Genomic DNA, 22,510 nt, shown 5'->3' with positions numbered 1-22,510 from the left:
GAATGTGGAATTGCCTAAGTAACCATCGTCTCCAATCAGAGTATCAATGTGAGCAGTATGAATGAGGCCTATAAGTTATTGCAAAATGTTGTTACTACATTAATATTCACTTTTGAATGTAGGTGAGTATTCTAGTTGTAACTGGAATGAAAAAGGTCTCCTTAGGTTCTTTATATGTTGAAATGTTATCAGTTGTTTAAATATACATTTAGAGGGGCACCTGGGTGGCTCAGTCGGTTGGGCATCCAACTTCGGCTCAGGTCATGATCTCACAGTTTGTGAGTTGGAGCCCTGCATTGGGCTCTGTGCTTAGAGCTCAGAGCCTTGGAGCCTGCTTCAGATTCTGTCTCCCTCTCTCTCTGCCCTTCCCCCACTCACACTCTGTCTCTCTCACTCTCCCTCTCTCAAAAATAAACATTAAAAAATAAATAAAATACATTTATAACTAAAGTAAAATAATGATTGACACGATTTTGTTTTCAAAATGAAAAGAACTTTCAAAAAGTTTAATAGAAAAATTGATAGGCAGGCTATTAGGAGAGATTTTTTGGTGGCTAAATAATAATTTGAATAAGAATAAAGGCCTGAAGATAATAGAAATTTAAAATATGTGGGGTGCCTGGGGGGCTCAGTTGGTTAAGCGTCTGACTTCAGCTCAGGTCATGAACTCACAATTTGTGAGTTCAAGCCCCACATAGGGCTTGGTGCTGTCAGTATGGAGCCCGCTTTGGATCTTCTGTCTCCCTTTCTCTCTGCCCTTCCCCCTACCTCTCTCTGAAAAATAAATAAACATTAAAAAAAAGAAGAAGAAATTTAAAATATGAGTGAAGAGGGGCACTTGGCTGGCCCAGTTGGTGGAGCATGAGACTCTTGATCTCAGGGTTATGAGTTCAAGCCCCACATTGGGTGGAGAGATTACCTAAAAATAAAACCTGAAAAAAATACAATAAAAATAAAATATGAGTGAAGAAAATCTGTAGCTTGCTTTTGAAAATATTCAGGAAGTATCCTCAAACAGTATGCAAAGCTTTAGTTTGTGGGATCATTTCCATGAAAATGCATCATCATTGTCAATACAGTTTTCAAGTACAGAAGTTGAGGAGGACATGTCTTTACCACAATGGTATAGTCTCTAGAAGGAAGGAAAATTTGATAATTTGATAGCAACATCACTATCAACAGTGCCCTGTTCTGGCAAAACAGCCAAAAGTATCTTAGCTCTGCCTTTGAACAATTTGAAGTGAACATCAAATCAATATCCAATTGTTCAGTGGAACAATCCCGGGGACAGTCTTAGGGAATTAATGTTCATATACTATAAAATTCAAACTTGAAAATTTGATTAGTAAAATGTAATAGTAAAGTTGAAATAACAAACCTTTGGGAAATCTTCGGATTTATGCTTGTACTATGGCAGAGACATTGGGCTGTGGTTATTGATGTTAACACGTAGCCATTTGGCCAAATGTGTATTTGGTCTGTATTGTGTATTGTGTATGGTATGTGTGTGTATTCACATAACATAAAATTAACTATTTCAAAGTGAACAATTCCATGACATTTAACACACACACAGTGTTGTGCATCCACTGCCTTTATCTGGTTCCAGATCACTTGTATCGCCTCAAGAGGAAACCCCACACCCATTAGGCAGTGGTTCCCCACTTCCCTCTCCCTCCCAGCTCCTGGCCACTGCCAATCTGCTTTGTGTCTCTGTAGATTCACCCCGTCTGCATGTTTCATGTAAATGGAATCCTACAACACATGACATTTTGTGTCTGGCTTCTTCCATTTAGCATAGTGTTTTTGAGATTCATCCATATTGTAGCACACATCAGTGTTTCATTCCTTTTTCTGGCTGAATAATATTCTGTTGTATGGGCATATCCTGTGTGTTTATCCACTCATCAGCTGATGGACATTGGGGTTGCATTCACCTTTTGGTTAGTGTGAATAGTGTGGCAGTGAACACGTGTGTGCGAGTATTAGTCTGAGTCCTTGGTTTTTGATTCTTTGCAGTATATACCTAAGAGCGGAATTGCTGCATCCTGTGGTAATTCTATGTTTAACTTCTTGTGGGACCACCAAACTATTTTCCCTTCTGTTATTCCTCATATCCAGGATGTGTGCACAGTTGTGGCCTGTGAGCCAGAAAGTCATAGCTTCTCTGAGTGGCTCCCAAAATAACCAAGGTGTGGTAGCCCTGTATCATTGGTAGGATCAGCTTCCAGAGACCTTTTCCAGGATTCCTTTGCAGTTGTCCTTGTCCCTGGGCAAATCTTCTAAAGACAAACCGAAACATCTGTGTTGGGAAGAACTCACCTGACCTCATTGTGTTGGTTTACTGGGGACATCCATCCATGCGTTCATCAAATAGTTATACAGTATGTGGTGTTTATCTGGAACCAAACAGACAAAAACCTCTGCCTCCAGAAGTTTACATTCCAGTGCCAGGAGATAGGCAACAGACATTAAAAATAGTAAGTAGGGGCAGTCAGAGAAAGCCATGCAAATTTATTATCCCATGGTTGTTTATAATCGTCTTAATATTTAAAAAAAAAATTCTGTTGTGACTGTCATTATGTTCTACTTTTTCTTTAGTTTATTTGCTTCTTTTTATTAGACACACATCTCTGGCAAGGCTTCTGTCTTTTTAGTTTTTTCATAGAGCCAGCTTTTAGTTTTATTAGCTGTCTCTGTTGCTCTGTATTTCAATGGTTTCTGCCCTAATCGTTATTATTTCCTTCTTGTTTCTTTCAGTTGGTTCTGCTGCTCTTTTTTCCCAGTGTTTTGAGTTGAATGCTTAGCTCATGTCTTTTTGTTGTTGTTTGTTTATTTATTTTGAGAGAGAGAAGGCACGAGCAGAGGAGGGGCAGAGAGAGAGAGGGAGAGCGAGAATCCCAAGCAGGCTCCGCACTGTCAGAGCAGAGCGCAAGGCGGGTGTGGAACTCACGAACTGTGAGACATGACCTGAGCTCAAATCAGGAGTTGGACGCTTAACTGATTGTAGGTCATGTCTTTTTAAACTTTGTTTCCTGATAAATGTATTTAAACCTATAAATTTCCCTTTAAAGTAGTGCTTTTGCTGTGTCCCACCAATTTTGACATGGTGTTTTTATTATTATCTAGTTTTAAATATTTCCAAAAGTCATTTAGCAATATGTTATTTGGTTTCCAAACGTTTTTAAAATCCATCTTTAAAAAATCAATTTCTAGGCCACCTAGGTGTCTCAGTTGGTTAAACTTGATTAACCGACTCTTGATTTTGGCTCAGGTCATGATCTTATGGTTTGTGGGATCAAGCCCTGTGCTATTAGCACAGACCCTGCTTGAGATTGTCTCTCTCTGTCTCCCTATCTCTCTGCCCCTCTCCTGCTCTCTCTCTCTCTCAAAATGAGTAAATTAGTTAATTAAAAAAATTAAAAATCGATTTCTAATTTCATTGATATGCAGTTGGAGAACCTAGTCTGTATCATATTGATCATCGAAGGAAATATATATTCTAATTAATGTCTGTTTTTGTAAATGTTCTATGTGTACCCTAAAAGAATGTGCATCCTTGGCTGGGTGTTGAATTCCTTATATATCTACTAGCTCAAGGGAGGCCCTCTCTAAGGAAGTGCATTTGAGCTGAGATCTGAACATCAGGAAGGAGCCAACTCTGAAAATCGGGAAGAAAGGATCCCAGGCAGAGGGAACAAGTGTAAGGGCCCTGAGGTACAAACAAGCTCGGTATGTTCCAGGAGCAGAAAGAGGGCAGTATGAATGGAGTGTAGTGGGCAAGGAGGAGAGTGAAGTGAGCTAAGACCCTGAGAGGTAGTCAGGGGCCAGATCAAATAGGGCCTCAGAGACGATGGTATGAACTTCGGATTTTATTTTTCTCTCTCTTTTTTTAAATGTTTATTTTTGAGTGACAGAGAGACAGAGTGCAAGTGGAGGAGGGATAGAAAGAGAGGGAGACACAGAATCCGAAGCAGGCTCCAGGTTCTGAGCTGTCAGCACAGAGCCCGACGCGGGGCTCGAACTCACAGACTGTGAGATCATTACCTGAGCTGAAATTGGACGCTTAACCGACTGAGCCACCCAGGGTCCCTGGAGGAATCATTTTCATATTAAAAGTGCTTAAGAGGGGCGCCTGGGTGGCTCGGTTGGTTAAGCGTCCGACTTCAGCTCAGGTCATGATCTCACGGTCCGTGAGTTCAAGCCCCGCGTCGGGCTCTGTGCTGACAGCTCAGAGCCTGGAGCCTGTTTCAGATTCTGTGTCTCCCTCTCTCTCTGCTCCTCCCCTGTTCATGCTCTGTCTCTCTCTGTCTCAAAAATAAATAAACGTTAAAAAAAAATTTAAAAAAAAAAGTGCTTAAGAGATCATATTCAGCCCTGCCTTTTCCTTTTGCAAATAAGAAAACTAAGATGAGGTCTCAAGGGTTCTCACAGCTAGTTGTTTGCAGCCCAGGCTCTTTGATAGATTAGCTCCTAAAAAGGAGGACTCCATTTTTATATAATTTCATTGAAATGTTATTGAAAGGAATCTTATCTTGTTATGAACCCTTTGTAAAACAAAAATCACTTTCACCCACACTATTTACTTTTTTTGTAAATGTGGATTCTTTTAGATTGGATTTATTTAAAGTGAATTTCCCACAGGAATTCCTTTCTCTTCTAAAATGTTCTGCTCACTGTCATTTTACCCCTCTGCTTCAGGTCGACATTTGGATGTGTTTCTATGAGGCAGCAGCTTCAGCTGCCCTTTATTCTCCTGGGGGCCACCTTCATTTCCAGGACGACCTTCCCAGCCCTTTTTTGATGAGGCCTCTGTGGCACATTCAGAAGCCTCTGCATCATGAAGACGCTCAGTAATGGCTCACTGGCTCTGCCTGGCTGCAGACAGGTTTTCCCACCTCACCCTCCGTGGAGGCCAACCACTTTGCTCTCCTGGCAACAGGAACAACTGTAGACGTACCCTGAACAAGCAAAGCTGAATCCAAGTGCTGTGCCAGGCAGTCCTCAAACTGTGAATGGTCGCAGTGCACATTCGATGCCTACCTGCATAGAGCCTGACTCAACACAGGGATCAGCAAGTGCCTTTGTGAACCTTGTCCTCTAGTGCTTTATCTGAAGTGAAGGCAGAGTTATTCCCATTAGGAAAGTAGACATTTTTTTTTCCTGATGATGGATGGCAAAGTCAATGCCTCAGGCAAGGTCAGTGCTTGAGTTGCGCTCTAAGAAAGCCAAAGGTAAGATTTATACCCACCAACCTCGGGCTTATCCCTTCTTTCTTGCACATCCTTGCAAATATTGTTCTTCTGGCTTGCTGGCCCTGCTGGGGTCTCCACTGGAATATTTGCTTACAAGGCACATTTATATGCCTTTGGGGGGTATGAGGAAATCTGAACAGAAAGCTGGCCGCAGCCTCCGTTTGAGACTCAGACTAAAAGAAAGTCTAGATGCTGTAAAGAAAGTACATATTTTTAATACCATAAAGAAATATCCACAAAATGTAAAAATTGCTCAGTTGCCTATGCATTAGTTTTTGGTTTTGTTTTTGGCAATTTAAAAAATTGTGGTAAATATATATATATACCATAAATTTGATTTCAACTATTTCTAAGTGTACAATTCAGTGGCATTAAGTATATTTACAATGTTGTACAACCATCATCACCATCCATCATCACCATCCATCTCTAGAACTTTTTCATCCTCCCAAATAGAAGCTCTGAACCCATTAAACACCAGCTTTCTATTTCCCTCCTCCCCTAGCATCTGGTAACCTTTATTCTACTTTCAGTCTCTATGGATTTGCCTGTTTTGGGTATTTCATGTAAATAGAATGATACAGCGTGTGGCTTTTTGTGTCTGATTTATTTCACTTAGCATAATGTTTTTAAGGTTCATCCATGTTGTAGAATGTATCAGAACTCCATCCCATTTTATGGCCAAATGATATTCCATTGTATAGATACATCCCATTTTGTTTATCCACTCATCTGTTGGTGGACACTGGGTTGTTACCATCTTTTGGCTATTGTCAGTAATGCTGCTATGGACATTTGTGTATGGGTATGTATTTGAGTCCCTGCTTTCAGTCCTTTTGGGTATATACCTAGAAGTGGAATAGTTGGATCATATGGAAATTCTATATTTCAGTATCTGACGAACTGCCAAGTCCAAGCATTATGTTTTATATTCAGGATATATTTGTTACAATTAAGAAGAAAGAAAGGAGGTGTATTTGGTAGGACTGCCATAACAAAGCACCATAGACAGTGTGGTTTATTTATTTATTTATTTTAATAAAGAAATATTTATTATAATAAAAAAATTGTATATCAGAAAAAATACCCTAAAGCTAGTCTATTTCTTTTTTTTTAATATGAAATTTATTGTCAAATTGGTTTCCATACAACACCCAGTGCTCATCCCAAAAGATGCCCTCTTCAATACCCATAACCCACCCTCCCCTCCCTCCCACCCCCCATCAGCCCTGAGTTTGTTCTCATTTTTTAAGAGTCTCTTATGCTTTGGCTCTCTCCCACTCTAACCTCTCTCTTTTTTTTTTTTTTGTTTCCTTCCCTTCCCCCATGGGTTCCTGTTAAGTTTCTCAGGATCCACAAGAGTGAAAACATATGGTATCTGTCTTTCTCTGTATGGCTTATTTCACTTAGCATCACACTCTCCAGTTCTGTCCACGTTGCTACAAAGGGCCATATTTCATTCTTTCTCATTGCCACGTAGTACTCCATTGTGTATATAAACCACAATTTCTTTATCCATTCATCAGTTGATGGACATTTAGGCTCTTTCCATCATTTGGCTATTGTTGAGAGTGCTGCTATAAACATTGGGGTACAAGTGCCCCTATGCATCAGTACTCCTGTATCTCTTGGGTAAATTCCTAGCAGTGCTACTGCTGGATCATAGGGCAGGTCTATTTTTAATTTTTTGAGGAACCTCCACACTGTTTTCCAGAGTGGCTGCACCAGTTTGCATTCCCACCAACAGTGCAAGAGGGTTCCCGTTTTTCCACATCCTCTCCAGCATCTATAGTCTCCTGATTTGTTCATTTTGGCCACTCTGACTGGCGTGAGGTGATATCTGAGTGTGGTTTTGATTTGTATTTCCCTGATGAGCGACGTTGAGCATCTTTTCATGTGCCTGTTGGCCATCCGAATGTCATCTTTAGAGAAGTGTCTATTCATGTTTTCTGCCCATTTCTTCACTGGATTAGACAGTGTGGTTTAAACAATAGAAATCTGTTTCCTCACAATTCTGGAGGGTAAAACTCCAACATCTGTCTAGGTATCAACATGGTTCATTTTTTCTAGGCTTCTCTCCTAGTCCTTTCCCTCTGCACCTGTGTCCCAATCTCTTCTTATAAGGACACCAGTCAGATTGGAATAGAGCCCACCTGTATGATCTCATTTTACCTTAATCACCTCATTGAAGGCTATATCCCCCAAACCAGTCATATTCTGAGATAATGGGGGTTAGTATTTCAACATGTGCATCCAGTGGGGGTGCAAACTTCAGCCCATGACAGGGTAGAGAGCCAGCCATAAGCTAACTCTTCATTAACTTACCTAAACAAACCATGATAGACAGAAAACTGAAAAGATGGTTTTTAATCTGGATTTTTGGATTTCAGGAAATGCCATTGACCTTTTCTGATATCTCTAAATTGATTTGTCATTATCCATGGTATATTCCAATGAGGAATGAGGAGGCTCTTCTTAAATGTACATTCAAGAAAGATTAAAGGTTTTTAACAAATACTATCTTTGCTGGAAAAGAGAGAGAGCAAGAGAGCACTCTTATTAAAGGCTCACCTTGTCCTTAAGGAAAAATGTCATGCACATTGTGTCCTGCCTTGACTGTTTCTCAGTGTCATTTGATACCCATCTCTGGCATCATCTTAAGTTGCTGTGTGCAACTCTGTTACATGAGTGTGCCTTAACGTATTTGACCAATCCCCCATTGTTGGACCTGAAGGAATTTAACACAATTCTTTCTTGGATTCTTTCTTTTCTTCCTGTCACCATCACCAACTTAGGAGTCCAGGTTGCTTCCTTTTTTTTTTTTTAATATATGAAATTTATTGTCAGATTGGTTTCCATGCAACACCCAGTGCTCATCCCAAAAGATGCCCTCTTCAGTACCCATCACCACCCTCCCTTCCCTCCCACCCCCCATCAGCCCTCAGTTTGTTCTCATTTTTTAAGAGTCTCTTATGCTTTGGCTCTCTCCCATTTTAACCTCTCTCTCCTTTTTTTTTTTTTTTTTTCTTCTCCTTCCGCTCCCCCAGGGGTTCCTGTCAGGTTGCTTCCTTAGTCACTCCTATATGATCCCAGCCAACTTTCTAGGTTTCCCCTCCAGCCAACATCCTCATGACTGCCCAAAGGATGTTCTTGAGTCACTGCTCTCCTCATGTCCCTGGGCAACCCAAGAGTTGCCCCATCTTGACTTTGCAATTGGTCCAAACATCTACGCTTTTTTTTTTTCCTGTTTGTTTTGTTTAAGGAAGTTCCTCAAATCAGTCTCTTTTTAATCTTCATCTCCTTTCTGGGGAGCCAGCCAGGTCTACCAGTAATCTGAGCACATACATTCTCATTTCTTTCTGGGCCTGCTTCATGCTGCTGTTCCTGTCAGCAGTGCCTCTTCTCATCCCACCAGACAGTGTGTCCCATGTTCCCGCTCTCTTCATCTAGGGAGGGCCAGCTCATGTCTCACGAGCTCCACAAAGCCCCCCATGGTTACTCTTGCCTGTGTGGATTTTGCCTTTCTTTAACCTTCTGGTTCACTGGGATGGACCCACACCATTTATGAAGCAGTAAGAAAACAAGTCCCTCCCCAAATAGACCCAGAAGACGAGGACTGTATAGTAAATGTCCCTGTCATACTCGCCATCGGGCAGCTCTTGGAACACACTTCTTTTCCACTTCAGTGTTTGCACTTGCTGTCCCTGTGTTCCTCCAACTTGTCAACTTCCTGACATTCAGATCCAGCTTAAATGCCACTTCCTTGGAGAGGCCATCCTTGACCCCTGTCAGAAGTAATTCTATTGTTTCTTCACAGCATGCTGCTTGTTTTTCTCATACCCTTTATCCCAAGCTATTCCCATCTCATTTCTTTACATATCGATTACCTGCTTCCCCGGCTGCACCTAGCCTCCAGGGGAGCCTGTCTTGTTTACTTGTTTATCCACAGCACCTGTGCAGTGCTGGGTTGCTCGGTAAATGTTTGCTGAGGGAATTAATGAGATTAAATGGAATGGGGATAGAGAAAGGGGACAGGGGACATGGAGACTGTCCCTTGGATTTCTGGTTTGGGAAATTGAGCTGATGGCAGGTGACGCTATTGCTGAGCTTGGAACTTCTGGAGGAGCACCTGTGGGTGAGGTGGAGAGAGGAGAGATAGATAGTGATTTCTCCTTTGTACCCATTTGATTTGCCTCTAAAGTATTTTAAGTAGAATATCTAGAGGTGGTTAAATATATGGGCCTGGGGTTTAGGAGCGATACTAGGGCACCATCCAAATAACAGGGGCGCCTGGGTGGCTCAGTTGGTTAAGCATCTGGCTCATGGTTTGTGAGATAGAGCCCTGAGTTGGGCTCCATGCTGACAGCGTGGAGGCTGCTTGGGATCCTCTCTCCCTCTCTGCCCTTCCCCTGCTTGTGCTCTCTCTCTTTCTCTCTCTCTCAAAATAAATAAATAAACTTAAAAAAAATAACATCAATCACTAGCTAGCATATTTAGACCTATGGCTAAAACTTTATTTAAAAAAAAATTGTTTTAATGTTCATTCTTGAGAGAGACAGAGACAGAGACAGAGAAGGAAAGAGAACACAAGTGGGAGAGAGGCAGAAAGAGAGGGTGACACAGAATCTGAAGCAGCCTCCAGGCTCTGAGCTGTCAGCACAGAGTCCAATGTGGGGCTCGAACCCATGATCTGCGAGATCATGATCTGAGCAGAAGTTGGATGCTTAACTGACTGATCCACCCAGGTGCCCCTGAAACTTTAAAAAATAATAATAGCCAACATTATTGAGTGCTTACACTGCAACAGGTGGTGAGCAAAGTGCTCTACATACATTTACACTTATAATATTTAAGACTTAAAACAACCCTTGGACACAAAGATAAAACTGAGCATTCTAAGAATTGGATAAACTGCCTGAGGCCACTGAGCTAATTAGTGAGTGAGCAGGATTTGACTTCAGGTGATCAGTTTCCAGAGTCTCTTTTCTACTGTACCATGTGCTGGAATAGGCATGCAATGGACCCCAAACCAAGATGAACCCTTTGCCTTTGAGGAGCTTATTTTTTGCTTCGAGAAATAAAATATAGCTCATAAGTTACCATACTCAACAAGCTTGCATAAGGCACTTATTCAACCTTGTCAAGAATGGCAGTTATTTAGGGGTGCCTGGGTGGCTCAGTTGGTTAAGCATCTGACTCTTGATTTTGGCTCAGGTCATGATCTCACAGTTTGTGAGTTCGAGCCCCGTGTCATGCTCTTTACCGATAGTGCAGGACTTGCTTGGGATTCTCTCCCTCTCCCATTCTCTCTGTCCCTCCCTTGTTCTTTCTCTCTCTCAAAATTAATAAAATGAACTTAAAAAAAAAGGCAATTACTTGGTTAAAATGGCCAGTCAGTGTTAGCTACCTCCTCTGCTGATTCCAGAAGACTCAGTCTCATGTGACCTTGACAATTAAGAGGAACTAAGGATGTTACAAATGCAAAATCCTCTCTGTGAATCATGTCTGGAAACATAATTTGTAATCCTTCTGGGACTGGAAAAGAGGAAACTGAAAGATCACAGTAAAAGCAAAAAAAGATAGTGATCTCTTCCAAAGAGGGCAGAAATGAGTCAGGGGACACTCGGGATTCCCAGAATGATGACTGCATGGGATTAGAATATGGGTTGAGAAATATATAAGCAGTAGGAAGTGAAAAACCACACCCAGTGCACACGTTTGGCTCATTTGAATAAAAGGGGGGTGGTGGTCCCAGTTTCTTGCAGGCTCTACAAGGCAGGGCTTTATACAGACAGTGACTGCGCAGAAACCATGCCAAGCCTTTTAATTTTTGAGGGCGGCCAGTTGGCCAGGAATTAGGGGTTTTTTAATCACCTCCTTTTCACCCCATTGGTGAGGGAAGTATTCCCATCCTAAGATTATGGAGATGGCCACATGCATGACACCCATCATTACACAGGTGAAATTGGCAGCAGTTTATTAATCACATAATCAGAGGTCAGAAGGTTGCATTTGGGAACAGAGTGAACAACCAGAGGCAGTGGGAGGCAGTCATGTTTTGCAGTATCATGAGATTGAGGTGCCCTGTGGCTCCCACAGGAGGATGTGATTGTCTTTTGGATAATTCCATGGGTGGCAGAGAACTCAAACTCTCTATTCAGGGGTCAGCAGAAAGTGCATCTGCTCCATATGCCAGAGAAGGTCATTTGTCTAGGTGACTTCTTCTATGGGAACAGGTTGGGGAGGGGAATTTGCATTTAAGCCACTACGCCCTCCTGATTTCACCAAATGTCAAGCTGTAATGGTTCGTAGAACTTAGGGAAACCCTTGCTTACATTTACTGGTTTATTATAAAGGATATAATAAAAGATACAGATGAACAACCAAATGAAGAAGTACATAGAGCAAGGTCCTTAAGGGGCCTGAGCACAGATGCTTCTGTCCCTGTGGGGTTGGGGAACACCACCCTTCCAGCATGTAGATGTATTCATCAATCCAGAAGCTCTCCAAATCTCACAATTTAGACAATTTTACGGGGGCTTCGTTACGTAGGCACAATCAATTATTAACTAAATTTCCAACCCCTCTACATCCTGGAGGAGGCAGAGTGGGGCTCAAAGTTCTAAGCTTCCGATCATGGCTTGGTCTCTCTGGTTACCAGCCCCCGTCCTGAAGTTAGGAGCCCACCAAGAGTTGCCTCATCAGAATACAAGACACTCTTAACACCCAGAAAATTCCAAGGGATTTAGGAGCTCTGGGAACAGAGACCAAATATGTATCTTGGTGTCAGGAACTGGGAATAGAGACCGAATATATATCTTACTATGTCATAGTGCTTCAGTGAATATATGTTGAATGAAAGTGTCAATGAGTGACTGTGATTTGGGGATCTTCTGAGAAAAGGAAGTAAAAGGAGCACTACAGTTATCATAAATTATACATTACTTTTTATTATCAAAACAGTCTAGTTAAGACAAGTACATTGCCAAGCTAGAATTAGGAAGTGTTCAAAGACTTGTGCCCTCTGAAGAGAGGAATGCAAGTTCGTTACCAATGCTACATGAAATCTGTCAACGTTTACAAAAAAGCATGAACACAGACAGGAAACAGTGACTACCCGGCAATTACCATTTAGAATAATGGAAGTAAGTCCAAGGAAACAGTCCCTACAAAGTGTGATTCTCCTTGGGATGCCTTTGCTGATGACATTACTTTATGCAGTAGGCTAAAAACAAGTTACAAATATGGTGCATATTATTGCAGGAAGTGCCAGACATTTCACACACGGTTGGCATAACACATCACCCTCTCACCTAAAGCATCTGTGAGGAAGGTAGAGGAGAATAGTAGGTGGATCCAGTGACTACCTGTCATTCCACATTCTGACTCCATTTGGGATCTCCAGAGGTGATAGAAACCAGGGAGAAGGCACCAGAAACAAAAACAAAAACAAAAAAAACCCCCAAAAAAGTATAAAGGCTCAGGGGTTGTCAGAATGGAGATCTGTAGCTCTTACATACAATTCTAGGAGTAAAAGTTTAAATTCTGAAGAAGTAATGTATCATTCACTTTTCAAAAAGATCTCATATATATAAGAAGTCCTATCTACTACCTCTGAACAGTAGCAAAAATGAAAGTTCAGTCTGGCCTAGCTTATTCCTGAGTTTAAAGCCAGATAAAATCCTGGGTCAAAAAAAAAAAAGTGTCTTGTTCATATTTGATTTACATTAATACAGTAGAAAGCATCTGGCTTTCAAAAAGTATCTAAATGGCAAATATTGGAATATGTGCTAAAAAATCACAGATCCTTCATCACTCACAGTGTTGAATAGTGGTCTCTATTTATTCTTTAAAATAGTTGTTTAGAGGGGCGCCTGGGTGGCTCGGTCGGTTAAGCGTCCGACTTCGGCTCAGGTCATGATCTCACGGTCCGTGGGTTCGAGCCCCGTGTCGGGCTCTGTGCTGACAGCTCAGAGCCTGGAGCCTGTTTCCGATTCTGTGTCTCCCTCTCTCTGTGACCCTCCCCTGTTCATGCTCTGTCTCTCTCTGTCTCAAAAATAAATAAACGTTAAAAAAAATTAAATTAAAAATAGTTGTTTAGAAATAATCAATTCCAGTGCCAAAACCGTGAAAAGGAAATCCTGAAGGAGGATCCTAAAACCTCCTGACTCTCCATTTTCATATTCTTAGCAGTTGACGTATAGAAATGGTAAAGGTTTGGGTGTGAGTTACTTTTTAAGGAGCATCCAAACCTCATCCATTCTAATTGTCTGCAAAGTACAGAACGTTAAAGGCATAAACGTGGCCTTTTCTAGTTTTTAACAGCAGTAGCTACTTCCAGTCATAGAAGTAGGATGTGGATTAGAATGTATTGGGTAGCTCAGCAGTGAGATCGGATGGATTGCAGAGCTGGTCTGGTGGGTTACCTGATTTGGTCTGCAGCCCCGATAGAATTGCTGAACAGACACCTAAGCCCCTAAGGGACTTCTGTGGTGGTCCAGGTATAGGCTGAGCCTCTGTTCCAGTGAGTCAGGCTTGCTCTCTTTCCCAGTCATCTGTTGCTGTGTAACAAACAATCCAAATTTAGTGGCTTAAGACAACAGTTCCGTGGGTGCCTGGGTGGCTCAGTCGGTGAAGCGTCTGACTCGATTCCAGCTCAGGTCGTGATCTCATGGCTCGTTGGACTGAGCCCCCGTCAGGCTCTGTGCTGACAGTGCAGAGCCGGCTTAGGATTCTCTCTCCTTCTCTCTCTGCCTGTCCTCCGCTTGCACGTGCTCACTCTCTCTCTCAAAATAAATAAACGTTAAGACAAAAAGAACAGCAACAATTTTGTTCTGCGGGTTCCCTGGGAAGCGTCTCATGCAATTGCAGTAATCTGTGAGCAGGGTGTGGAATGACCTGAAGGCTTCTCTCCCATGTCTAGTGAGTGGGTTTGGAAGGCCTGAAAGCTGGGGACTGGTCAGGTGTCTCTATTCTCCATGTGGCCACTTGCGCTTCCTCACAATAGGGTGGTCTCAGGATGGACGTTTATACCAGGGCTAGCTCCCTTCACAGCAGATGTGTCAAGGGACAGGAAGCAGAAGCTTCCTGTGAGCCTCAAGACCAAGACCCCAAAGCTGGCACAGCGTTACTTGTAGTACTGGATAAAGCAATCAGAGCTGCCCAGATGCAAGGGGAGGAGACATAACCCTCAGGTTCTGAGGCATCAGCGCCGAAGAATTTGTGGCCACTTTTAATCATCCACATTTTCCAACCAGCACCCAAATGGTTTGTTAGGGTTTGTTTGTAGTTGTCCATTATCCCGCTCTGGCCTCATAAGGAGCTGCTCTGCATTCATGTAGCTCTTTGTGCATGAACAAGAAAGTTCATGTACACTCTCCCAATTTGTCCTCCCAGTATCTCTGTGAGATAGGTTGGGTAATAGGGCAACGAGGAACAGAGGTTAAAGGCCTAGGATCACACAACTTCCCAGTGACAGAACTGAGACATCAATCTGAATTTCTTGACTCGGTCCATGCTGAGGGGTTCTGGCTTTTGTGCCTATTTGTTCGGTCTGCTCTCTGACACACATAGAGCTGCAGGAGAGGAAAACACATTTCCCTTTGGCTGAAAATTTGGCTACAGATCTTTGCAGGTCAAGCTCAGGTTGCAAACAAAGGTCATGTTCACATGACTGCTCAGCCCCATGCCTTCAGTAAGGACTCTTGAAGCCACTGTACTGGCCTTCACTCTTGGGAAACTCTCTCCGGATCCTCCAGCGGCAGCAGCTGGGCAGGATGGCAAAGTCAGCGAGGTCCCGGGAGCCGAAGCGCCAGGTGGTGTAGCACCTGTAGGCACAGTGCCGCAGCTGGCTGTTGGCGTTTTCGTCCAGCGCCAGCAAGGGCTCCTGGTAGAGCAGAAGGAACCGCAGGACGCGCCGGGACAAGACGAGCTTCCTGAATGGCTCCGAGGTGGTGATGCAGGCGCCAGCCTTCTTCCGACAGCACAGTTCCTCCAGGCACCTGTGGCTCTCAGGGAGTTGGGACGGGAGGCAGTGTCCACACTGGCACCAGGCAGGGCTGTCGCCGAATCTAGGAGTCACTTCACTTAACAGCTGCATCTCCTCCGGCTGTCCAGGTATAGGGGGTGGGTCACAGAGAGACATGGGCAGCCTGGACAAGTCTGTGAAGTCCGTTGAGGGTCTCTGAAAAAGTCAAGTTTCCAAGCCCATCAGCAATGACAACCCCTAGGTATCTAGGTTCTTTAATTTTGGTATTAATTTATAAAATTACACGTAATATCCCGTGAATAGTAGCTCTCATTTATCAAATGTATGTATCAAGACTATGCTAGTGTTTTATAAACTCGACTTATTTAGCCTTTGAAGAACCTCATGAGATATGTGTCCTTATCTCCATTTTACAGATTTGGAAAGTGAAATTCAGAATAGCCAGGCCTCAAGGCAGGTATCACCTCTTCAGAGAGACTTTCTTGCCCTGACCACCCCAGTCTAGGGAGTTCCCGCCACCCAGGTCATTTTCTTGGCGCATCATGAGATACTGTGTTCTTCATCGTCCTTATCACTGTCTGAAATAATCTTCCTAATTGATATGTTCGCCTGATGATTCTTCTTCCACATGAAAGCGGGGGCCCTGTCTGCTTTGTTACTGCTGTATCCCCAGTGCCTAGGGCGGTACCCAGCACATTGTAGGCAGTAAATGTTTGTTGACTTTGCTCTGCTCTCTCCCTTTCCACCAGGCTCCTTCTTCCGGCAAATCCACTTGTTATCCTCCAAGAAAAGTTGCCATAATTCATATCTGTTCTTTGTAACACAGACCTTCATTCACAGAGTTTGAGTCTGTACCTTTATTTATTTTTAATGTTTGCTTACTTTTTAAGAGAGAGAGAGATAGAGTGTGAGTTGGGGAGGGGCAGAGAGAGAAGGAGACACAGAATCTGAAGCAGGCTCCAGGCTCTGAGCTGTCAGCACAGAGCCGGACATGGGGCTTGAACTCACGAGCAGTGAGATCATGACTTGAGCTGAAATCAGATGCCCAACCTACTGAGCCACCCAGGTGCCCCTGAGTACATTCCTTTAAATTAAGTGGTTCTTATACATGAGCGCGTACAGCAGCACTATTTACAATAGCCAAAGGGTAAAAACAACCCAAATGTCTGCCAACGGATGAATGGATAAAAATATGTTATGTCCAAAGACTTGTACTTTCAGAGATCATTTCTATAGTTTGTTAAAAATATGTTATATCCATGCAGTGGAGTATTATTCATCTAAAAAAAAAATAGGAGCAATGTACTGACACCTGCTACAACATGGATGAACCTTGAAAACATTATGAAAAGTGAAAGAAGTCAGACACAGAAATCATACAAATTTTGTATGATTCTGTTTATATGAAATGTCCCAGATAGGTGCATCCATGCTGACAGAAAGCAGATGGATGATTGCCAGGAAAAAAATTATTTCCAGGGACCAGGGGGATGTGGGTATGAGGAGTAACTGCTGAGTGAATACAGGGTTTCCTTGTGGGTTGATGAAAATGTTCTGGAACTAGATAGTGCAATGGTTGCACAGCACTGTGGATAAACTTTTGAATTTTGAATTTTAAATGTCACTGAATTGTACACTTTACAATGGTTAAAATGGTAAATTTTATGTTGTGTGTATTCCTCCCTGCCCCAAGTTCACATTACACCCAAATCCAGCAAGGACATTTCAAGAATGGAAAAATTTTGGCCAGCCTCTCTCAATAAGAGATATAAAATCTTAAGTATTTGTGAATCGAATCCAGCAATAAATACAAAGAATAATACATTACATTCAAGTTGATTTTATTGCAGGAATACAAGGTTGGCTTAATATTTGGAAATCAATTTGTGTAATTCACCACATAACAGAAAAAGGAAAGCTCATTGATCATTTTTTTAAAAAGCAGAAAAAAGCATTATTTTAAAGTTCAGTATCCATTTATGATAAAAATTCTTAGCAAGCTGAGAACAGAGGGGCTTCCTTCCTTTCTTCCTTCTTTCCTTTCTTCCTTTCTTTCTTTAATATTTTATTTTTGAGAGAGCATAAACTGAGGAGGGGCAGAGAGAGAGAGGGACAGAGGATCTGAAATGGGCTCTGCACTGACAGCAGCGAGCCAGATGTGGGGCTCGAACTCACGAACTGTGAGATCATGACCTGAGCTGAAGTCGGACACTCACCTAATTGAGCCACCCAGGTGCCCCCAGAGGGGACTTTTCTTAATCTAATAAAGCATTCATTAAAACCCTACAGCAGGGGTGCCCAGGTGGCTTGGTCAGTTAAGTGTCTGTCTCTTGATTTCAGCTCGTGTCTTGATTTCAAGGTTCATGAGTTTGAGCTCCATATCGGGCTCTGTGCTAGCAGTGTGGAGCCTGCTTGGGATTCTCATTCTCTCCCTCTTTCTCTGCCTCTCCCCCACTTGCTTGCGTTCTCGCTCTCTATCTCAAAAATAAATAAATAAACTTAAAAAAAAAACCTACAGCAAATACTATAGTAAAATATAGAAAGTTTTCTTCCTGAGGTAGGGAAGGAGACAAAGAGGCTTGCTATTACAGCTTCTAATCAGTATTGTACCAGAGGTCCTAGCAGGTGTAATAAGCACCAGGAGCTGGAAGAGGCAAAGAAGGATCCTCTAGAGGCTTCAGGCGGAGCCCTACCAATGTTTTGATTTCAGACTTACAGCCTCCAGAATTGTGAGAAAATGAATTTCTGTTGTTTTAAGCTACTTAATTTTGTGGTGACTTATTATGGCAGCTATAGAAATAATACAGTTAGTGAAGCTATCCGGCAATGAGAGCTGCTGAGGAGAGTGGGAATTAAAGCACTTCCTTTAGGAGTGGCTGGGTGGCTGAGATGGTTAGGTGACCTACTCTTGATTTTAGCTCAGGTCATGATTTCATGGTTCATGAGATCGAGCCCTGCATGGGGCTCTGTGCTGACAGCTAGGAGCCTGTTTGGGATTCTCTCTCTCTCCCGATCTCTCTGCCCCTTCCCTTCTCAAAAACAAACAAAAAACAAACCACCCCCTTTAGAGAATGGTTTGGTAGTATCATATGCCTGTCTTCTGATCCAGCAGGTCCAGTTGTAGGTACTATATGTTTACCATGGCAGAATTTTTGGCATGAGCTCCAAACTGGAAACTACCCAAATGTCCATCAACTATAGAAGGGATAAATAAATTGGATGTTTATAAAATGGAAATGATACACAATGAGAATGAACTATTGCTATATTCAGTGTTATGGATGACTCACAAAAATAATGTTGAATGAAAGAAGCCAGGGGCGCCTGGGTGGCTCAGTCGGTTAAGCCTCTGACTTCGGCTCAGGTCACGATCTCACGGTCCGTGAGCTCGAGCCCCGCGTCGGGCTCTGGGCTGATGGCTCGGAGCCTGGAGCCTGCTTCCGATTCTGTGTCTCCCTCTCTCTCTGCCCCTCCCCCGTTCATGCTCTGTCTCTCTCTGTCTCAAAAATAAATAAACGTTAAAAAAAAAATTAAAAAAAAAAAGAAAGAAGCCAGACACTCCACAGAGTATATACTAAATACACATAGGATTCAAATTTTATAAAATTATGGAAGAGATAAAACTAATCTTTGGGTGCAGGATAGTGATGACTTTTAAGAGAAGGTAGTGTGATTGGGTGGACGCATGAAAAGTGTTTCTGCTAATAATATTCTGAGTGCTGGTTACATGTACTTAACTGTGTTAGAATTCATCAATTGTGACTCACCCAAATTGATAGATATATCTATATTTAATAATAAATTTTCTTTAAAAAAAAAGACTAAATGTTTTAACTTACTGGGACTTTTTCACCTTTGACACCTTGCAGACTTCTCCCAAGTAGCCTCTGGTCCACCATTCTAATGTGGGCTTCATCCACAAAGGACACATATTTTAACGTCTAGGAAAAAAGGGTTAAAATTTTTACCCATTTTTGTACAGAATTATCAACAATCACACACCTGAAACATATCTAAAGGCAAATGTTATTCCTATTTACCCAACAACATACTGTAGAGAAGCTGACCAAAAACTCTTGCTAGCCAAGAATGATGTCTGAGTCTAAAGGTAAATTAGCTGTGGAGCCCTGTGCACGTAATATGCCGGCTTGGAGTCTCCTCGGTTTACCGCCTGCTATTTTTAAGTCTCCCACGTGCGATGTAAAAGTCCTTTGTTGTGTTCCCTCAATTTCAGTTACTCTAGATGGAATATCTCCAGAAAACTGTACTATTGCAACTTAAGCTGTTTATTATTTTTGTCGAGTTTAATCCCATCTTGGGCCGTGAAATGGTAATTGTTTTCAGTTTCAAAATGAATTTTTATTTCAAATTGTATAATACATGTACAGTGGCCGGTGAATTGTGCATTCAGCTGCTGGGAAAGAACAATAATATTCTTGGATGAGGGAAAGACAAAGAAACCTTGTTTGTTGTTTTAGGTACTGGAGATCTCTCCTTGATGGGGGGAAATCATGGAACCAAGTGTAGGGGACTTGCTTACTAAAACCCAAATTAAATAAGTTGAAACAATGCAGATGAGCTGAAATTAACCCTTTGACAAGTCCCCCATTCTAGGCTCCTCTGCAGAAGGAATCACTGTTGTCACTTTTGTGTGTGTCCAGTAACTTTTAGTGTACATGTTACCCTCCCTATACACAAATGTGTGTGTATAATAAATGTGGAAAATATAGAGAATACATATATATAGAATATATGTGTGTATTTGTGTGTATATGTGTACACATATAATATACATGTAGAAAACACATAAAGTAAGTATATGTCTGTAGTTGTGTTTTAGCCTACATATCATGCCATATATGTTGTCCTGTAGTTTGCTGTTTTGCTTTCAACAACGCATTCTGGATGTTTGTTCATGCCGCTACTTATGACACAGTGGTCCTGAAGATGCATTCTGGATTCTGAAACCAGCCTGCCTAAAGTTGGAATTTCAGCTCTGCCACTGAGTAGCTGTATGGCTTTGGGCAAATTACTTAACCCTCCTGCACCTCAACTTCCTCATCTTTAGAAAGAGATGATAGTAGCATCTATTTATAGGGTTGTTGTGAAGATTCAGTGAATTAATAGATATGAAGCGCTTTGAAGTGCTGTAAAATGTTTGCTCTTATTGTTATCCACCTCATTCTTTTAAACTGGTGCCTGGCACTCCTTGCTATGGACCAGTCATAGTTTCTTTCACCATCTGCCTGTTGGACACTTGGGTAGATGCTCTTTCTTCACTGTTACAGACAGTGCTGCAATGGATCAAGTGTACATGGTACCGCTTGGGCACTCACGTGAGTGCTTCTCAAGGGCAGGTATGGAGAAGTGGAAATGCCAGGCTGTAAAGTATGTCCCACTTAAATGTTACTAGATACTGCCAAATTGTTCTCCAAAGTCATTTTACTATTATTATTTTTTTTTGCTGAACTAAATTAATAACTCTGATGAAATTGACAAGTCCTAGAACATAAAAATTTGTTCTCCCTCTATCTTGCCTCTTTATTTTTATTTCTATTCTTCCCTAAGACCAAAAAGGATTCATCTGAGAGTGGTGGATCAGGGTAGAGTGCAGACACTTGTCTACCATGGGATTACACTTGTGATTTTGGCCTTATTTTTGCACGGTTCTCAGTGATCTGATGGGACTTTCTGGGTGTTTTGGCACCTCCTGACGCGACGCGCCTTACCGCCTTGGGCTCCACGATGGTCTCACACTTCTTCCTGTAGTAGTATTCATTGACTGCACAGCATTCACAGCACTTGAAACATGGATAAATGTGGGATCGGCAGCATTTACTCGAGTAAGTGTTGATGAGAAAGTCAATGAACAGAGTGGCCTGGGAAAAAACCCAGACCAGGGCCATGTTAGTGAGATTTCTTTTTGCCAAATCACTTTCCTAAAGCACGGGAAAGAATCCCTTACCAAACCAAAGTAGGAGAGGGTTGAGCCAATGTACACGACCAGCTGGATAATGTCAAATTTCCCTCCCTGAAAACAGAATGGAAAAGGTTACTTCATTGACATTCAGAGCAGTGCTCTTTTGCTCTAACATGTAATTGTTAGCTCCAGCAGAGGAGGGAGTCTGTGACCGTGACTTCCATAGATGAGTCCAAGTTGTTCACGGTAACAGAGGCCACAGAGACTGAAAATAGGATACCCATTCGTTCTGCTTCTGCCTTCTGGGATGTGCTCAAAAACATGAGTGTTTTAAACAAAGAAGCACTGGAGTCCACACACCAAGAGGAGAACCATTAAAGGTTTGTTGTTTTTCCATACAAGGTGAGACTTTCAGACAAATTTGCCCTAAAAGTGGTTTACGATTACTTTGGAAGCAGAGGGGAAGAATGTCTGCATGGTCTTCCCTTAGGGGCCCTTGTGGTTTTCATTCTCGGTGGTCTTTCTGTCCTCTCAGTTTCTACCTCATTGACTCTTGTGCTGCTTAGCACTATATGACATAAATAATATACTGTTGGAGAAGGCATTGTGAGCATCTATGGATTTTGCATGCCCAGCATCCCCTCCCTCCTTATTCTGGAGATAGCACCCCAGTTTCCCTTTGGAGAACCGTCTCTGTCCATACTTGGTCCATGTAGTTTGCAGGCAAGGAGCTGGTTCAAGGCAAGTCCAAGATCAGCCATTGAGAGTATGGTATGATCCAAACATAGTGATTATTTCAGCAGTGGGCATGGGGCTCATATTGGGCCAGTCAGAGCCAATGGCACCTGCCTGAGGCCTTTGATGAAACTTTTAGCAAAGACACGTTCTCTTTGTATTGAGATTGCTAACCTGGCAAGATACAAGGAGCTGCCTGAAACCACTGTGTAGAAATGGACAGCTGAGGATGATGCCAAAACAGAGGAGAACATATGTAAGAAATGGAGGGAGGCATATTCCTAATGATGTTATTCGAACATCTGGATCCAGCCATGCCTGAATCCTGAAAACTGCCCCTGAGTTTTTTAACTATGTGAAATTAAAAAAAAATTTCCCCTAAGCCAGTTTGAGTTGGCTCAAAGTTGCAAAGGGATTTCTTTCTCTTTCTCTTTTTCTAAGCATCAGAGTATTTTTTTTTTATGTTTATTTATTTTTGAGAGAGAGAGAGTGAGTGAGAGAGACATAGCACAAGTGGGGAAGGAGCAGAGAGAGAGAGGGAGACACAGAATCTGAAGCAGACTCCAGGCTCTGAGCCGTCAGCACAAAACCCGACATGGGGCTTGAACTCAC

General features: G+C 42.3%; 2 protein-coding genes across 7 annotated transcripts in view; one reads left to right on the top strand and one right to left on the bottom strand.

Moving 5' to 3' along the window:
• The window catches only part of IFT81 (intraflagellar transport 81), a 193,417-nt gene that overhangs the window by 11,108 nt on the left and 159,799 nt on the right, over positions 1-22,510 (top strand). The window lies entirely within an intron of this gene.
• P2RX7 (purinergic receptor P2X 7) overlaps positions 13,431-22,510 on the bottom strand; it is a 47,754-nt gene continuing 38,674 nt past the window's right edge. Inside the window, exons 10-13 of the mRNA XM_049619372.1 lie at positions 21,209-21,274; positions 20,973-21,122; positions 19,083-19,184; positions 13,431-15,438 (exon numbers count right to left, since the gene is read on the bottom strand). Coding sequence (XP_049475329.1) covers positions 14,947-15,438; positions 19,083-19,184; positions 20,973-21,122; positions 21,209-21,274 — 810 coding nt within the window. The 3' untranslated portion in view covers positions 13,431-14,946. The remainder of the gene's footprint in view (positions 15,439-19,082; positions 19,185-20,972; positions 21,123-21,208; positions 21,275-22,510) is intronic.

The sequence above is a fragment of the Panthera uncia genome (assembly GCF_023721935.1).
Source record: "Panthera uncia isolate 11264 chromosome D3 unlocalized genomic scaffold, Puncia_PCG_1.0 HiC_scaffold_8, whole genome shotgun sequence".
NCBI classification, from domain to species: domain Eukaryota; kingdom Metazoa; phylum Chordata; class Mammalia; order Carnivora; family Felidae; genus Panthera; species Panthera uncia.
This window is presented reverse-complemented; position numbering and strand designations above follow the sequence as displayed.